Source organism: Theropithecus gelada, chromosome 11, assembly GCF_003255815.1.
Source record: "Theropithecus gelada isolate Dixy chromosome 11, Tgel_1.0, whole genome shotgun sequence".
NCBI lineage: Eukaryota > Metazoa > Chordata > Mammalia > Primates > Cercopithecidae > Theropithecus > Theropithecus gelada.
In genome coordinates, this window is record NC_037679.1 from 55970756 (window position 1) to 55991271 (window position 20516).

The 20516-nt window shown below is 36.8% G+C and overlaps 1 protein-coding gene across 1 annotated transcript in view; it reads left to right on the forward strand.

Annotated features, from left to right (window-relative positions):
• The window catches only part of CFAP54 (cilia and flagella associated protein 54), a 380538-nt gene that overhangs the window by 250967 nt on the left and 109055 nt on the right, over positions 1-20516 (forward strand). The window contains exons 53-58 of the mRNA XM_025402762.1: positions 789-946; positions 1118-1297; positions 1402-1528; positions 11113-11268; positions 13812-13917; positions 14834-14927. Of these exons, the coding sequence (XP_025258547.1) occupies positions 789-946; positions 1118-1297; positions 1402-1528; positions 11113-11268; positions 13812-13917; positions 14834-14927 (821 nt within the window). The remainder of the gene's footprint in view (positions 1-788; positions 947-1117; positions 1298-1401; positions 1529-11112; positions 11269-13811; positions 13918-14833; positions 14928-20516) is intronic.

Consider the following 20516-nt stretch of genomic DNA (forward strand, 5'->3'; position numbering starts at 1 on the left):
TTTCATAAAAATTAATTTTACATAGGTGAAAAGGGGTTTATTGGGATGTATTTTATTATGTTAACGTTTTATAACTTTCTAGCTTAATCTGCTTATAGAATTAAAAATTCAGGTTATTAATATATAAGAATATTTTTAACAGCTCTTTGTATCATTGAAAGTGGCATATATTTTACTAATGTATGCAAAGCAGGTAAAGCAATTTCAAAATACGAATGCCCAGGTCTTCTTGTCATCTGGGAAGGCAACTAGTGTAGGAGCGAAGAGCGCAGATCACTGGAGCCAACCCACTTGGGTTCAAATATTGGATCCACCACTTCCTTGCCAAGCCTTTCTTAGCCAAGTCTCTTAAATCCCCCTTACTCAGTTTCCTACCCTGTAAAATGGAGATGATTGTACCTACTTTCTAGGATTATTGTCAGAATTAAGTGGGTTAAATTCATACTGTCTTAGATCACAGCTTGGCACATGTAAATGTTAGTTCTTGGAGTGATTAATCATTATTTATTTGTATACCTATCTATTTACTCATTTCTATCCATCTTCCAAATTAAATTATCTCATGCGATATCATCATTTTTGGAGCACTGGAAAATCCTAAAGTACTTTCCCACAAAGTACAACACATTTATTTTCCATGTTTCATGCAGAGTCTGTTTTCCATCTTAATATACTGCCCTGTTCTTTGATATTATACAATATTTCAGTGACGAAAATTGGGGCTATTACACATGTATAACTTCTTACTTTCTCAATGCATTTTAAATAACCACATTTGTTTATTTTAGAGGATGATATGACAGATTGCCTGAGCCTCATCAATGAAGTGTGTATGGAGGCAAAAAGTGCAGGCGACACGGAACTGCAGGCTGAATTCTTGACGCAAGCTGTAATTCTTGGCCTACAAGAAAAGCATTTAAAGGCAGACATCATAACAAACCTTCAGGTAGAAAGGAAACTTTGTTCATATTTATAGTCAGGGAGGGATTCCAGTTAGAACAAAAGGAGAGAATTTCAAATTCCATTAGGTACTGAATGCATAACAATTAATATGACCAGCTCTTGTTTCAGTGAATTGGAAACAGTACTATCAAAATGAATAATTTTATTTTAATAGGATATAATACATTTGCTGGAAGGAAATGAATTTATTTCTCCTCAATCACGGCTAACCCTGGCAAGAAGCCTAGTTTTGCTGGATGACTTAACCAAAGCTGAGAAATTCAAGGAATCTCCCTTTTCAAAAACAGGAAAATTAAATTTGTTGACTCGGGCTCATCGCATTCTAACTGAACAGGTGAGAATCCTTTTGTGTCCACAAGACATAGAAACTTACTTTTCTCTCTTTCTTCCTATTCCAAACCACATCAACTAATTGCTCATTACAATTTTTTTTAATAGATGCTAACTTTTGGAGAAACAATTGAAATTTGTTCATCAAACACTAAATATGCAAATCCATTACAGCCTTTGAAAAATATCTATCTTCCCCATGTCATGTTATTGGCCAAAGTAAAAATGAGAATTGGTAAGAACATTTAAGCTTATATTGCACTAGAATAACTGATAAAAATTTTAAAGTTATTTTTAGGCAGGCTATCCTATGAGTGCATTTAAAAGAGGCAATATTTATGAATGCTCAGGCTCCATTTATTTAACCAATGGTTTTTGATCACTTATCATATGCCAGACTGTGTGATGTATAGATGGTCTTTATATATGAATAAAGTGTGTGGCTGATTACCGTAATATAATATGTGTAACTACTTGGTCTAGACTATTGCACTTTATCCAGGTCATCAGTCTTTTGGATTAAAATTATGCCCACAGAATTTACTTCAAAATTGCTGTGCAATTCAGTAACTTTACTGAAAAAAATCCTACAAACACAAAATACATTTCTTAAATAAAACATTTTTTGTTCACTAATCTGTTATCTAGCATATTTAAATTATAACTAACTGTTAAAGAAGATTTTGGAAAGGAATGTGTTAAATGCATTATGTATTTTATAACTGATGCCATGAAGTACTTATAACTTTAAAAATGCTAATTTAATGCGTGTGAACAAAAAAAATAATTTATTTTTATTATTTATTTTCTTTCTTCAACTTTTATTTTAAGTTCAGGGGCACATGTGCAGGATGTGCGGGTTTGTTATTTAGGTAAATGTGTGCCATGATGGTTTCCTGCGCAGATCATCCTATCACCTAGGTATTAAGCCTAGCATCCATTGGCCATTCTTCCTGATGCTCTCCCTCCCTCTACCCCCCGGTAGGTCCCAGTGTGTGTCATCCCCCCTGATGTGCCCATGTGTTCTCATCATTCAGCTCCCACTTATAAGTGAGAACATGCGGTGTTTGGTTTTCTGTTCCTGAATTAGTTTGCTGAGGATAATGGCTTCCAGCTCCATCCATAGGACATGATCTCGTTCCTTTTTATGGCTGCATAATATTCCATGGTGTATATGTACCACATTTTCTTTATCCAGTCTATCATTAACAGGCATTTAGGTTGATTCCATGTCTTCTCTATTGTGAATAGTGCTGCAGTGAACATATGCTTGTGTGTATCTTTAAAATAGAATGATTTATATTCCTTTGGATATTACCCAGTAATGAGATTGCTGGGTCAAATGGTATTTCTGCCTCTAGTCTTTGAGGAATCACCACGCTGTCTCCACAGTGGTTGAACTAATTCACACTCCCACCAACAGTGTAAAAGCGTTCCTTTTTCTCTGCAACCTTGCCAGCATCTGTTGTTTTTTGACTTTTTAATAATAGTCATTCTGACTGGCGTGAGATAGTATCTCATTGTGGTTTTGATTTGGATTTCTCCAATGATCAGTGATGTTGAGCTTTTTTTCATGTTCGCTTGCTGCATGCATGTCTTTTGAGAAATGTCTATTTATGTCCTTTGCCCATTTTTAAATTTTTTTTTTCTTGCAAATTTGTTTGAGTTCTTTGTAGACTCTGGATATTAGACCTTTGTCAGATGGGTAGATCGCAAAGATTTTTCTCCCATTCTGTAGGTTGCCTGTTCATTCTGATGATAGGTTCTTTTGCTGTGCAGAAGTTATTTAGTTTAATTAGATACCATTTGTCAATAAAAATAGCTTAAATAAATGTGTTAATGAAGGTGATATTCATTTTTTTGGAAGCTCTGATAATTCATTTGTAAAAGTTTAAGAAATAAAATTGTATCTTACAAATATAGGAATTGCCAAAAGTCTTCATATTTTTATGAGTCAAAGTCCCTCGAAGGGACAGCATCTTATGTTCCTTCACAATACTCTAGTTAGTGCCTTAACTAGTGGACTGGCTGATAATAGTATTTTCAATCCCAGGTGGGTGGTATAGTTTCCCTGCAGTGGGAAAACCATGTATCGGCCTAACTCTGTTTTATGATCATGGTTAATGACTCCAGCCTCCTTCTGCCTCTCTCTTTTCTTAGGGGAGGAGCCTACCCGTTTATCAATGCTGCTGAGCCTTTGGCCTTGCTGTAGCTCCTAGTTGGCTCTGTCCTTCCTGGAGACATTGCTTTGGCACTTTTACCCCTCTCTCACATATTTTCTACCTTCCTTACTCAACACATCCTTTTCCCTCCTTCCCTCAGTTTGTAAATATTTTCAAATATCCACCAGTAAAAAACCAAACTAAACAAACGAACAACAACAACAACAACAAAAAGTAACAAACCTACTGTAAGCCTCTGTCATTTTCACAAAATGTCCTTCCAGCCAGACTCCTTAAGGGTAGAGTCTGCTCTCTTCCTCTTCTTTCCTCCTCTCTCATTCACCCCTAAAGCCACTTCATTCTGGACCCTCTCATTCACCCCTAATGCCACTTCATTCTGGATTTGGACCAGAGAAATCACTCTTGAGTTGGTCACCAAGGACTTAATCTATAATTCCAACATGTAGTTTTCAGACCCTCCAAGGCATTTGACATTGCTGACACCAATCACAACTTCCTGAAACTCTGCTCTCTCTGGATTCTCAGGTGCTGCCTTCTCCCAGTTTTCCATCTCCCTCTCTGGTATCCTATCCATAATTACCTTTCTATTTGCCTAGGCTATCCTTTAAGTAAATGATCTCTATTTATTCTAGCTTAAAAGGCTTCTTATGAAGTGGTCCAAGCTGACATGTGCCACTTCCCACCCAACCCTCCGGTCACACTGAATCACTGTGACTGCACGTGATGCATGTGGTGATGTATGCTTGCTTTACACCTTTGCACATGCGATTTTCTCCATTAGGAATAATCTTCCCCCGAAATCCCATTCTTACCATATCATTCTCTTCCTTCTCCTCCCCACTACCCACTGGCTCCCACTCATGAAATACATTTCCTTAAACTCTGTCCATCCTTCAGATTTCAGTTAAGTATCACTTCTTCCAGGAAGCTTTACCTGAACCCCAAGACTGGTTGATGTGCCTCACCCCCCTTCTAACTGATTATTCTTATTGTAACACTCACCATGTTGGTTGTTAAGGACAATTTACTTGCGTGTTTGAAGCCTCCATTACGACATAAGCTTCTTAAGGCAACGATTTTGTTTTGTTCACTTGACATCTCGGGCACCTAACACAGTGCCTGAAATCAAGCAATCAATCAATAATGGTGCTTTCAGATTTCATTCATCATTAGACTACTATGCAACCACTAATAATAATGTTGCAGAATAATTTTTATACAATGGAAAGGTGTTCATAGTACATTAGAACATATATAACACAAAATTATAAAATATTCATTGTATACATCAAAAGATCATTGGAAAATAGGGACTCCCCTTGGCAGGTGTGATTATGGATGATGTTTATTGTCTTCTTTTGCTTCTCTCTCTCCTTTAATCTGCTACAGTGAAGTACAATGAATACATATAACTTTTGTAACAAAAAATTGCTCAAGAAAAATGTTTCAGTGAAGGTACAAACCTAATGAAAATTAAGCATTTAGCACCAGTTACCATTTCCGGCAGATAGTATGTGCTCAGTAAATGTTAGCTCCTTTTCAAATATTTGAAAAAGATCTAGTGGACAGTGCTGTGGAAAAAAGACTAACGCACAGGTTATTAGAAATAGGAAACTGCAGAGCAAGCTGGTTAGATGAAAATTTGGGATCTGAAGGACCTAGGCCTGAATCTTGGCTTTACTATTTCTTAGTTGTCTGATCTTAGAAGTTATCCAAGCTCTTAGACTTCATGCCTTATCTGCAAAATGGAGGTAGGCTATTTGCCGTATATATTTGATATAATGAAATGAAATCAAATATATGTAGTATTAAACAGTGCCTGGCACACAACAGTCATGCAATAAATGGTAGTACAGTTGTTGTTATTTCTTACATCTTACTTTATCTTTACTACTTACTTTACTTTATTTTCTTTATCTTTGTCAGTTTGATCAAGTTGTTTTTATGACCTTTTTTTCTGTTATTTTAGACATTCACTGTACTTTTCCTTTCCCATTCTGCAGACTCAGACATGTGGTTCCCTACTGTAATACCCAATCCAACTTTCCTCTCACCAAGAGGCTCTTACCTGTTTCCCTCATAGGCCATCCCCAATTAGATGAGACTGTGATGAATTTTACCTTCCTACTTTAATCTCACCATCTAGAAATCTCTAGAATTTTTGCTCCTTCTCTCCTACTCTTTCTATCTCCTAGATTTTACTGAGATAATTTAGTACTTTTTAATCAAAGTATCCTGATGCTTTTCCTTTGAACTATTTCTTTCCTTTTTAAAGAAACTCTATTTCTAATTTCAAATATCTAATCCTAGTCATTGTACCACTGAGAAAGTGCTGCTGTTCTTCCTCCCTCCTTCTTTTCATTCATCTTCAAAGCCTTCAGAGCCTTTCAGTTTCTGTTCTGCTTCATAGGTTGTTGATTGAATCCTTTTCTCTTTCTTTTTAAGTGTTTTCCTCAGATTATATTCTGATTCCATGATCTCCGCAAATACCTTTCTTGAACCCTGCGAGGTGAGTGATGTGCTCTCAACTCAGTACCAGAATTTTTGGGTGTGGCTGTTTTTTCTCAGGGTTTGTTAGAGATTATTCCATCATATCTAGCTTTGAGTGTCTCAAATGAGAACTGTAGTGTCAGTCTAATTTCCATTTTCTTTTGGTAAGAAATTTGTTCTTTCTTTCTGAAAACTTACAGGATTTTCTCTTTTGTCTCTGTAGCTCAGTAATTTTACCAGCATATGTCTGGGTATATGCCTTTTCTTTCTCTGCCTAGAAATCAGTGAGCACTTTCAATCTGCAGGTAAATCTCTTTCTAGCTGTCAGAAAATTTCTTCTTGCTTAATTATTGCCTAGTAACTCTCTGTTCTTTCTTCTTCTTCAGTTACTAGTACATCGAGAACCATCTGGCCTAGGTTCAGATCTTAAGCATGTGACTTAACTTCTTTATGCCTTAATTTCCTCATCTCGAAAATGGGAGTGTCTTAGTCTGTTTGACTGCTATAACAAAATACCTTAGACTGGGTAATTTATAAACAGTTGAAACCTATTATTCATAGCTTTGGAGTTTGGGAAGTCCAAAGGAATAATGCAATGGTAGATTTGGTGTCTGGTGAAGGATGGCTCTGCTTTATAGATGGCACCTTCTATGTGTCCTTACATGGTCGAAGGGGCAGATGGGCTTTCTCAAGTTTGTCTTTTATTAGGACAAGTCTGTCCTCTTGTCTTTCATAAGGACAGTAATCTTATGCGGGAGGACAGAGCCCTCATTACCTAATCACCTCCCAAAGTCTCTACCTCTAATAGCATCATGTGGGGGTTACATTTCAACATGTGAATTTTAAGGGGACACAAACATTCAGAGGATAATAATGGCACTTAATTGATAGGATTGTTAAGAAGATGTTAAATGCCTAGACCAGTGCCTGGATCATAGTAAGCACTATTGAGTGTTGACTATTATAATTTATATGTCAAGTCTTGATCTGTCTTCTAAGTCTATTATGTTTTTCTTTATAATTTCCATTTATTTTTATCATCTATAACTTGAACTACTTTTACTTCCACTTGATCTTTCTGATTATTAATTTAGGTTTCCGTATTGACCATCTTCTCAAAATTATCTGAAAACTTTATATCTCTATACATGCTCTTACTTTTTTGATTTGTTGTCTCAATTTTAATCAGTTTTATTTTACTGCTGCCACCTTTTCTGGGGGTTGTATTTGTTCTTCCTCTTGCCAACTGCTGGATCTTTTTTGCTGGGCTGTTTCCCTTTGTCCGTTTGTTGTGAGTCATATCTAGCTGTTGGATTAATTTCAGTAGTGGCCATGCTGCAAGTGGTGGTTAAGAATAGCTAATTCTGCCTATATGGGTTGGTTCTATACCAGACTTCAAAAGTTCAATTCCCTGTAAGGCACCAGGAGAAGCAGCAAAGATCAATATTCTTTAGTTTCAGGAGTGGAGAGGACTCAGGCCACCTTCAAGCCCCTCACAGGTCCTGAGAAACCAAGAAGGCAGCCAGCCAGAGCTGTCACTCTTTGGAACTAGAGACCTTGTTCCAAGCTCTTTTTGGATGCTGTACCTGATCTTTGATCCATGGCTGCCTGCACCTGGTTCCCAGGCTCTTGTCCATCCCAGAGTGCAGAAGATCCTGTACCAGCTCTATCTGTTCTTACCTGTCACCTTCTATGACCCACCTGCCTCCTGCAGCAACAGCAGCAGCAGCAGCAGCAGCAGCAGCAGCTCTGGAGAAGCTGATTGTTGGATTGGATTGGGAAAGGGAGGGCAGCAAGGGCATGCCCAAGCTATCACCTGTGCAGAATCTCCCAACTCCCTTCTATTCCTCCCTCTCATTATTATTATTGATCATTGTTATTATATGTTGATGATCATCATCAGATATGAATTTTATTACTTTACATGCATTACTTCCCCTTTATATTACGTTTCCTCCTTTATGAAGTTAGGCTGACTTAATTGGCCTCTTGAATTCCTTCCAGCTTGCTGATCTCATGAGAGCTATTTTTCTGTATTTTCAGTCTACAGTTTCTTCAATTATCAGGACATTTGATTTCTGCAGGAGCTTAAAGTACAGATTGTGTTAAATTGTACAGATTGTGTTAAATCAAATATATTCTATACTTTCTGACTTACTAATCTTGAGGATGTGTCACCACTCAATGACAATACTGTTGCTATGCTTTAGAGTCACTTGAGGCTGAACAGCTTGCTTCTTGGTGTATTATATTAAACACAGACTTAAAAAACAAAACCCAAAGCAGCTTTTCTGTCAAAACAACATCAGTTTTACAACGTCTTTTTCACAGAGTTGATGTTTACTGGAAAAAGGAGCACTTAAATATTATAAAGCATAAAATCAGCTGTGACTTGATGCTTTCTTGACAATTTTCCTTTATAGTATAGATTATGTCACACGAATGGGCCACTTAAAATTTTTTTTCATGTGAAAGTCTCTGATAGAAAAAGACATTTAGAGATTATTTTTATAATACAAAAATAAACATCGTGGTTATTTAAAATCTTTTTAAAATTAATGACTGAACCTTGAGCTTCCTTATTACATGAAAAAGTGGATTACTGATTGTATAATAGGAGTGAATGAAAGTTACTTACATTTCTTGTGTTTATTCAATCAGCAGACATTCATTGAGGGCCACTTATATGCAAGAATGATGCTGGGGAGTGGGGACGTACTAGGAAGCCAGTCCTCATCTCTGCCCTCAGGAAGCCTATTATCTGGTTAGGGAGGGAGAGAAAATAGTTTACAATTTCTGTAACAATTCTAATTTTAACAAAAATCTAGAAGACAATTCAAGTATTATTTTTATATATTAGTGCCATTATCATATTATATATAATACCATATCATATATCTCATCATATGGCACCAATATATAATATAAACTATATAGTACTAATACATATTATATATACATATACGTGGCATGATGACATAACGTATTTGTTATTTTTGTCCTATATTGATATTTGGTATAATTGGAAACAATAAGTGAAATATACTAAAAGGGGAGATGTTGAAATATGGTTGTGCTGAACAAATTCGCATATCTTTTATTTCCCTTCTAACCTGGGATCTAATCACAGTTGATAATTGTTGAGGTTAAGAGTGTGGGCTCTAAGAAAGAATTCTTATTCAATTCCTTGAACAAGTCATTTAACTTCCCTTGTTTTCATTTCCTCTCCTATAAAATGTCGGTGAGTGCCAATGTCATTGGCCTCTGGGATGATGTGAGTGGCATGCATAACATATTTAGAAGGGCACCTCCTCCCTTGTTTTAAGAGCTTTGTAGATGTCAGCTGTTCTTCCTGTTCCATGCCTGGCCTCCTTACTCTTCTGGGAGCCTCCTAGAAGCAAGGGCTTTTCATCTCCATATTCTTCTTCTCCGTATTCACTTTGTCATCTCTGTATTCTCATCAGTGTGCTGCCCTCCTGCCTGGTTCAGAGTAAGGACTCAGTAACTTCTTCCTGGATAAGAGAGAGAGAGACAGAGAGAGAGACTGAGGCTGTCCATCATCCTGCCATTCACATAGCACATTCCTGAATTAAACGTTTACACAAGTTCTAGGTTTAAAAAAATATGTCCTTTGTAGGGCATAGCAGCTTGGAATTAGAAAATTTCAGAACCTAAAGATACCTCACAATTTTGTAGTTCTGCTGCATTTTATTTTTTATCATTTAGTAGCCAAGAAATGTTTTAAAGACATATAATACCCAATATTTCAATCATTTTTTCAGAGGATGCTCAAGGTTTAGAGGCATGTGGGGACTTGTTTAAAGCCTCAGTGACGTGGTAGCACCAATGACTGGCCAGGATCCAGTGCTTCAGCTAGATTTCAGTATCTGTATCAGAGTCCTACACTGCCTGTTTATATTGCTTTATCGTGTGTTCCATTATCCTGTCAATTAATTATTTCCCCTACTTGCCTTCTCCTCTTTATGCCAACTTTTTTGTTCTTTAAAATTACCAAAGAGAAGTTGTTAATCTGCTTTCAGCCTAGACAGCCACATTCTCTGAGACAGTTTCCCTGACCTTCCCCAATCTGGGCCTGCTAGCAAAGTGCCCCGTGCTTTATCTGCTACACAATTGGCCATGCGGTATTTTGATTATCTGTCTGGCTATTCATATTCTCCATTAAACAAAACACTAGGCTTCATGACCTCCCTCTTAAGAGAGAGTGCAATGTTGTAGTTTAGACTGTGGGCCTGGAGCCAGACTACCTAGGTTCAAATTATAGCTCTTCTATTTACTAACCATCTAACCTTGGGAGAGTTGCTGAAACCTCACTGAGCTACTGCTTTGTCCTCTCTCAAATAAGCTTGATAATGGTGCCCACTCAGAGTTGTGGGGATCATATAAATAATGCATTTAAGTCCTTCAGAGGGTGGCTGGCACGTAGGACATGTTTAATAAATCTTAGCTCTTATTATTTTCTATTTTCATTTTTATCAAGTACCTAAGCACTTAGAAAATATTTGTTGAATAAACGTCTGCCTGTCTGGCTCTGGGGTCACACAGATAAAGTCTAATGTCTCTTCCATACAATGGTTTTTTAAGTAAAAACATGTTAAATAATGATGGGGCCTAATAAAAACATAGCATGTAGCCCTTGACCATCATGGGTTTGGTGTCTAGTGGAGATGACAAAAAAACAAAACAAAACACACAAAGCAAGTAACCACTATAATGCTTAATAGAAAGAAAATTACTGCCTATTAATATTTGCAAATTTTATTGGGAACAACATAAAATTTCTGGGTGTTTCCCTATTAACAACCTCATCTTAGTGGCATGAAAGTTGTTGTGTAGAGCATTGTGAAATTTTAGAAGGAAAGGATTTTGAGAGATTATCCTTCATTTAAAAAATAAGAAAACATGTTAGAAATGTATCAAAGAAAAAATTTCAAAGGGTTATTACTGTAATTCATTGAAATACTAGGTATTATAAGTCTTTAAAACATTTATTGGATGCTAAAACCTGTAAAAACTACCAAAGTTCTTGATAGATTTCATTACTGTGAGAGTAGTCTGGTAACTTGGAGGCTTGTTATAAATGCTGTGTATTGTATTGTTCTTCCCCACCCAACCGTTTTTCTTTTAGGACATACAGTGGCCAAGCAAGTATATTACAAGAATAAAAGGAAGGACCCCTCGAAGTGGTTACCTGCTCTTCGTCTGTTTGATGTGGCACTGAAGCTCTGTAGAACAACAGCAGTGGAGGAACATGAGGTGGAAGCTGAAATCCTTTTTCAGAAAGGTAACATGCAGCTGGGGTCAGAACTATGACAAAATTTGCAGAATTCTTTTTTCTATTAACAACAGGATTATTGAAAATTTGGTCCTTGACTATAAAAATTACAGACATACAAAGGGCTTAGAGATGGTTAACACAATGGTACCTCCACCAAATCCAGTCTTAGGTAAAAGAACACTGCTTATTTTAAGTTTATGTCTAGAAAGAAAAAAGTGTGACTACTTCATTTTGTTTACAATTATAATTGATTCTTCTTATACAAAGTTTCATGTTTGACTGAAAAATGGCAGCATACCCTTTTAGCTATAAATAATATTACTTAAATAATGTTTGGAAGACTTTTTTTCTGCATCATTTCATTACTTAGCTAAACATTTTGGTTAACTTTTATAAATAAGAGATATACACTCATTGAAATTAAATAGCTACAGCATACCTATACTTAAAACATATATAACACCTATTTACTTAATACATTTATATACTTTTATTGTGGCCATTTTACCCCTAAGAAAAAGATGAGGATGACTGCTATGATTTACTGAGTGTCCGCTAGATGCTAGGTGCTGTATTGAATATGTTACATCTCATAGTGCTAATGCTTAAAATAGCCCTGCAAGGTAGGCATAACAAATCCCACTTGATGATGAGGAAAATTAGGTGAGGTCTGGTTAAGGGACTTTCCGAAAGTGAACAGCCACTAAATGATAGTGCCCAGATGTGAGCTCAGAGCTGGCCAGCTCTGTGCCCTTTCCACTGGCTGCATGAAAGCTGTGAATCCTTTCTACCGTGATTATAGAAGTTTCCCTTTCTATCCTTGTTGCTACCCATGTGCTCTGCTAGTGCCTACATTGTTTTTTTTTTGAGGCGGAGTCTCGCTCTGTTGCCCAGGCTGGAGTGCAGTGGCATGATCTTGGCTTGCTACAACCTTCGCCTCCTGGGTCCAAGCAATTCTCCTTCCTCAGCCTCCTGAGTAACTGGGACCATAGGCGTGCGCCACCACACTTGGCTAATTTTTGTATTTTTAGCAGAGATAGGGTTTCACTATGTTGGCCAGGCTGATCTCGAACTCCTGACCTCAAGGTATCCACCAGCCTCGGCCTCCCAAAGTGCTAGGATTACAGGCATGAGCCACCAGGCCTGGCCTGCTAGTGCCTATATTTGAAGGCTGGAGCTCACCATGAGGACTGGGAGCTGCGAGGGCCAGCGCGTTTGCATTATCATAGAGAGTTTTCAGCCATTTGCTGACTTTTTAGGATTTATTTTTTCTCCTTAGGTTTGTGTGTGTATTTTTTTTTTAATTTTAAAAGTGTTTTCAATCTATTTTTAACTGATGTAACAATTGTATATATTTATGGGGTATAGTGTGATGTTTTTGATACATGTATATATTGTGGCATGATTCAATCAAGCTAATTAGCATATCCATCACTTCACATACTTATCTTTTTTTGTGGTGAAAGCGTTTAAAATCTATAATTATTATTATAGTCACCATGTTGTACAATAGGTCTCCAGAACTTATTCCTCCCGTTTAACTGAAACTTTGTACCCTTTGACCAATATCTCCCTATTTCCCCACCATCCCTGACTTTTTAAGATTCTTCAGTTAAGTGAGATCATGCAATATTTGTCTTTATGTACCTGGCTTATTTCACTGAGAATAAGATCCTCCAGGTTCATCCATGATGTCTGCAAATAACAGGATTTCTTTCTATTTTAAGGCTGAATAGTATTCCATTGTGTATATATATCACATTTTCTTTCTTTTTTTTTTTTTTGAGACTAAGTCTCACTCTGTCACCCAGGCTGGAGTGCAGTGGTGTGATCTCAGCTCACTGCAACCTCCACCTCCCAGGTTCAAGCGATTCTTCTGCTTCAGCCTCCTGAGTAGCTGGAATTACAGGCGTGCACCACCATGCCCGGCTAATTTTTGTATTTTTAGTAGAAACGGGGTTTCACCATGTTGAGTGAGCTGGTCTCAAACTCCTTACCTTGCGATCTACCTGCCTCAGCTTCCCAAAGTGCTGGGATTACAGGCATGAGCCACCACACCCAGCCATATCACATTTTCTTTATCCATGCACCTGTTGAAGGGTACTTAGATTGATTCCATATCTTGGCTATTGTGAATAATGTGAATAATGCTACAATGAACATGAGAGGGTAGATGTTTTCTGATATCTGTGAAGGAGACAGGGGAAAGAGGAGAATGCATGTCAAAAAAGGGAGTGTAAGATACAGGAGGAGGGAGAAGCATAAGGGAATGGAGAGAAAAGTTAGATGGGAAGATGGGAAGACCAGTTGTGCAGGGCAAGCCAAAGGAGGCTTGCCTCACGTTGCTTCCTGAATGCAGGGGAAGCCTGAGAGTTCTGAAGAAGGAGGCAATGGGTCTTTCCTTATTGGCTTACCCTTTGGAAGAAATAGACAGACATACAAAAGGACAGCACACCAAATGTTCTGAATTTCCAACATGAAATATTTGTTCTTAAATTCTAAGTCCTAGAAAAAGGGAAAACCATCTTTGTATCTTTTTCTTCTTTCAGGCAAAATAGAACGTCAAATACTAATGGAAGAGAAATCTCCAAGTTTTCAACTTGAGAGTTTATATGAAGCTATACAACTAAGCCTGAAAAATGATCAAAACTCAGGGTAAAAGGATATTCCATTGTTGTAGCTGTGTGTGTTTGGCTTGAACCGTGTGTTCTGGTAGTATATTGACCACTCAAGGCTGGATTGATTGGGATGCCTTCTCAAAGCAGGGCTAGTTCATGGGGTCCATCTCAAGCTTGTTGCTCTTTGTTCTGACCGAAAGCCTCCTTTAAAATAATGGTAAATGACTGTCCTCATAGTGGCATATTGGCCTGTACCCAGATCTCCTGTCAGTCCCAGGATTGCTGGGGCCTCCTCAGGATGACTGGCTTCTAAACTGGAAGATCCTTCCCTAAATGTGCAGTTGTGTCTAGAAGAGGTTCGTGTGGCTATTCACTCTGGTCGTCAGGACCAGGACTGGTCAACTTAATTCTGTGTGAATATAACCTCAATATTGAGTAAGCTGCCTTTATTACAACGGCACTGATCCAGGTGCACTGATCCCCAGCTGACAGGTTTGATAGTAAATACATAGACCTAACCCATACCAAATCTCTGCTTTTAGCATTGCATAACTCTACGTGTTTCTTTCTATTTTAATTAGTGGAGGAGGATAGAGAGGGGCCTACATTTTCAAGGCAAAATCCTCCAGCCCTGACCTTCACTTATTTAGTGTCTTGTGTGCTAGAATATTCCAGAATGGTCTTGATGCCAGGCTTCATGGCAGTTATAGCATGGAGTGTTGCCAGCACAGGACAAGGCAGAATGCTGAGCTCTCTTCAAGAACTTCCAATTTCAGTAGGGAGGAAGATGCTAGTATCTATTGTCAAAAGGGCTACGAAAAGAGGGTGTGTGTTTGTGACAGATGCTGGTTTTGCCAGTTTTTCATTTCATCAGCTCAGAAATTGTTGGCAAATGATACCAATGATTATGCATGGTAAAGCTATTTAATAAGTACAGTGGTATATCATTTTAGATTGATAAGAGACTCCTACCTAGAAATGGCTCTATTGTATTTTCATCTGAAGAAGCCAAAGATAAAAATTTCAGGATCACCGTTAACACTTAAGGTAAGAGTCTATTTTATTTGAAATTATGAGTTAATTGCCTTTGAGCTTGCTATTTTGGTAACACTGAGGCTGATTTTCCTATGTGACTTGGAGAAATTAATTCATTGCTTTGTAGTTACACTTGTAACTATATGTTACAAAGAGATACCTCTTTGGACATTTTATATAGGGCTTTGGAAATTATTTTTATATACACATTTCTGCCTGTGAAAATGTTATCCATGAAATGTAAGTGTACATAAATATATACTTAATATTAATATATAAATATACAGTTATATTTCATGGATAACATATAAATGCGAGGCAATGAATGAGTCATTAGTATTGATCAGGAAAATTCAAGAAATGATATATTGGTTAAACAGATGGACAAGTGAAGTTTTCAATACTGATATGGCCTGTAAATAGATTTCCTCTTGATAGAATCATTCATTCATTCATCACATATCTTTTTAGCATCTACTATGATCCAGGCACTCTTCCAGAGGAAGATATTAAAGCAGTGTCTAAAACAAACTTGGTCACTGTTCTCATGGAGCTTACCTTTCAGTAGAGGAAAACATAATAAACCAGTAAAACAAGGAGGCCAGAGGAGGAAAGGTGGGAGGAAATGAGGGAGAAGGAGGGGAAGGGCGTGTATTAGTTCATTTTCACGCTGCTAATAAAGACATACCTAAGACTGAGTAATTATAAAGGAGAGAGGTTTAATGGACTCATGGTTCCATGTGCTGGGGAGGCCTCACAATCATAGTGGAAGGCGAAAGTCACATCTTACATAGCAGACAAAGAAAGAATGAGAACCAAGTGAAAGGGGTTTCCCCTTATCAGACCATCAGATCTCCTGAGACTTATTCACCACCACGAGAACAGTATGGGAGAAACTGCCCCATGATTCAATTATCTCCCAACAGGTCTCTCCCACAACGTGTGGGAATTTTGGGAGCTACAGTTCAAGATGAGATTTGGGTGAGGACACAGCCAAACCATGTCAGGGGGTGACTTAGGTAGTGAAATTTGGAGCTCGGAATAACTTGCATAGGTGGAATTTTCAATGAATGACCTGAGAAGGGGGTGATGTTTGAAGTAGGATTTGATGGATGAGGAGGGACCCCAGCAAAGAGTTGCAGAGGGGTCGCGTTTTCTAGCTAGAGCAGTGCTTCCAAACTAAGGTGTGGAAACACCTCTGAAAATCTTGTGAAATGACAGACTCTGATTCAGCAAATCAGGGATGGGCTCTGAGATTTGGCATTTCTAATGAGCCTCCCAGGTGATGCTGATGCTGCTGGTCTGTGGTTCACACATGAGGACCAAGGGTCTAGACTGAGGGAGATCCCAGAGGCAGGAGTAATTTGGGTGCGTTTGAGGTATATGAACCCAGTAATTTTATTTTTTGTTTCTAAAATTTTAGTGGGCTTTTCTGTTTCATCCTTATTGAATAATCATTTCACCCTCCAAGAGATCTTTTCAGAAAATGTTGGAATCAAATCTTTAATTTTTGAGACAGCATAAACATGATTTAAAACCTTTAGGCAAATAGACTCTCAGTCAGTTGAATTATTCATATGGCAGCTGCCTTAGGTAAATGGCCCCACTTTTTAAAATAGAAATAATTACAAACTAGAAAAAGTTACTTTTTGTTGTTTGATAAACATGTTTATTTCCAGTAACAGGAAAAAACCCTTGTTTTTATAGCAGGTGGCAATACAAATTAATAGGATGCTAGGATGATAATATATCACCTTTCTGGCCCTTACTAGAGAAGTGCTTATAATTAAGAACATAAAGAAGTTAGGATCTGAATGAAAACAGTAGTGTAACTCCTTACAATATGATCATTATTTTCTGTATGTTTTGACATAGTATAAATATTTTAGCAAGTCATAGAATTATTAGAAACACAGAAAACAGCCAAAACCAATTAAAAATATTCATGCAGACATATTCAGACCACGGAAATATAACATTTGAAATATGTCCTAATAAAGATAACACACTATAAGCCCTTAAAAGAAAGGACTATTGTTGCTCTTTTATGTAGTGTCCATATAGCAGAGTGACCATAGTACCTGTGTGGGTTTGAATCCTAGCTTCACAACTTACTAGCTATGTAACTGAGGTCTTTTTAAGCCTAGTTTCCTCACCTGTGACATGGAGATGAGGATCCTTACCTCTTAGAGTGGCTCTGAGAATTAAACAAGATAATGGACTTGTATATAATAAGTACTTATATAAATGGAACTATTATTTCTCATTATGTAACATCAGCTAAACATCTTTATTCTTCTTTCTATTTTGTTAATAGCAGGTCCTCAATAATGGATGGCTAAGTTGAATTGACTATTTCTTGAACATTCATTTATTTACTTATGAACTGAACACTTACTGAGGGCATAATGTATGCTAACCAGTTTCTTTTCCTAAGGAGCACAGAGTCTAGCAAGAGAGATAAATAATTGTATTGCAATGTGACAAGGACTATAATCACAATTTTTCAAGGTGGAGAAGTGTAGTATATGAAGGTTGCAATTTTTCCACATTCTTGCTAACACTTGTTATTGTCTACCTTTTTGATAGTACCCATGCTAGTAGGTATGAAGTGGTATCTCATTGTGGTTTTGATTTGCATTTCTCTGGCGGCTAATGATGCTGAGATCCTTTCATGTGCTTGTTGGCCGTTTGTATATCTTCTTTGGGGAAATGTCTATTCAGATCTTTTGCCCATTTTTATTGGGTCATTTGTCTTTTTTCATCATTGAGCTTTGAGAGTCTTCTTTTTAAAAAAATATATGTATTCTAGATACAAGCCCCCTATGAGATAAATGATTTGCAAATATTTTCTCCTGGTTAGTGGCTTTTCCTTTCATATTGTTAGTAGTGTCTTTGGAGGTACAAAAGTTTTAAACTTTAATGAAGTCCAAATTGTCTTTTTTTCTTTTATAGATTGTGTTTTTTTGTGGCATTTCTAGAACCCTTTGTCTAACTGCAGATGTTGAAGATTGTCTATGTTTTCTTCTAGAAGTTGTATAGTTGTAACTTTTACATTTAAGTCTATGATCCATTTTGAGTTAATACTTGTGTAGGGTGTGAGGTAAGATTCTAAATTCTAAATTCATCTTTTTGTCCATGAATATGCAGTTGTCTCAGTACCATTTGTTGCAAAGACTATCCTTTTCTCATTGGATTGCTTTGGCACTTTTGTTGAAAATTAATTATATATGTAAATGTTTATTCCTGGATTTTCAATCCTGTTTCATTGACCTATAAGTCTACCTTTACTTGAGTGTCCACTGTCTTGGTTCCTGTAGCTTTTAACAAATTTTGAAATTGTAAAGTGCATGTTTCAACTATATTCTTCCTTTTCAAAACTGTTTTGGCTACTTTGACTCCTTTGCATTTCACTATCTATTTTAGGATCTGTTTGTCAATTTCTGCAAAAAAAAAAAAAACTAAGGAGATTTTTGTCGTCATCTTAACAGTATATTAAGTCCCCTAATTAATGAATATGGACTGTCTCTTCATTTATTCTGATCTTAATTTCTCTCAACAAAGATTTGTCTTTTTAGTGTACGAGTCTTATACATTTTTGTTGTTTATTTCTATTGTCAAGGGAATTTTTATTTTAATTTTTAGATTGTTTATTGCTAGTATATAAAAATACAGTTGATTTGTATGTATTGAGTTTTGTATCCTGTGACCTTGCTAAACAGGTTTATTAATGTTAGTTGTGTTTGTGTGTCTGTTTGTGTATTCCTTTGGATTTTCTACATATAGGATCATGTCTCCTGCAAACAAAGACACTTTACTTCTTCATTCCAATCTACATGCATTCCACGCCCCCTGCCTGGGTTTTCTTTCCTGTTTACATAACCTAGAATCTCCTGTGCAATGTCAAATATCTCCCCCATCTGGAAAATGCCCAGCATATTGTTTCTCCACTCCAAATTTTTCTACGGTGGGCTCAAGCCCAACTTCCTCAATAAAGGTTTCCTTTCCATTCGAGATGACTTCTTTTTTCTTTAAATGCCTGAGTCACTAGTTGGTCTTACATTATAGTTATTTAATGTTGTTCTCTATTCTTCATTACATGCCTATTAGTCTTGTTTCCAGAATTTAAGTAGATAAATTACCCATGCTTATGTAGTCAGTAAGCTAGCAATCGTTACCCCAGATTAGTCCCATTGCAGCTAATGATTAGGATTTTTTGTTTGTTTGTTTGTTCATTTGCTTGTTTTATCTTGGAACGGGGCTATATTGCTTAGATTTACCCATAGGCAGATCTTTCCAGGTGTCATCTTCTGCCAGGCTTAACACTAGAGCTAGGCAAGGCCACATTTATGCCTTATACTTGTTGCTTTGGCATCAGCATTGTACACAGCCTTTCTTTTTCTCTGGGCCTCTTCTCACCAGAAGTAAAAGAAATATACTTTTGTTATTGTTTGTTTTATTCTGCAGGTTCATTGAAAATTAAAGAATTGGTCAAAATATGGGCATCAAAGAATTAGCACCCGTGGGGCTAATTGAATAGTTAGCTCCATCCAGATGATTTAAATCTTAAGAAACTACTACTACTTATTTTTGTTGTCTATAAAAATGTACAACAGATACTAGCTACTGGTAGACTAGCTACTTGTTCTGTTCACTTCCGTAGCATTGACTTTCTTATGTTTAAAAATTGAATATATATTTAAAAAAATATATATATATATTCTTTACTAAAGAAACCCCCATGGTAAAAAAAAAATCTTCAATCATTGTTTGTTTGTTTTGTTATTCTATGAAACTTTGTGATAATACTATCTCTTTAATATTTTTCTTAGCAGGAAATATGACAGCAAATACTGCCAAAAATCTTTAAGCAATGTTCTAATTTCTGACACTGTTACACAATATATTCAATTTATAGGTCTTCTATTATAATGGCACTTAATTTTACTTAAGATGCCATTTTTGGATGGGCACAGTGACTCACGCCTGTAATCCCAGCACTTTGGAAGGTTGAGGTGGGCCAATCACCTAAGCTCAGGAGTTCCAGATCAGCCTAGGCAACATGGTGACACCTTGTTTCTATAAAAAATACAAAAACTAGCTGGGTGTGGTGATGCATGCCTGTAGTCCCAGCTACTTGGGAGTCTGAGGCAGGAGAATTGTTTGAACCTGGGAGGCAGAGGTTGCAGTGAGCCGAGATCGTGTCATTGCACTCCAGCCTGTGTGACAGAGCAACACTATGTCTCAAATATATATATATAATTTTTATTAACTTATTACACAAACAATGCAAACTCATTATAGAAAATTAGAAAAAAATGCTAAGAATAATTTACCTTAAAACTTGGGATAACCACTGTTAATAATTTTCCCTGCATTTATGTACAGGGAATGTATGTGTGTGCATATTTTTTAAAAAGGATTGTACTTTTCATACAATTTTGTAACCTACACTTTTCTTTCTTCAATGTATTTTGAATATCTTTTCATGTCAATAGGTACGTTATTATCCTTAGTGACTACACAGTATTTCACTAAAATGTCATCTTTAGAAGATGAGAAGAGTTATCACAAAACTTTATATCATAACACATTTGCCAT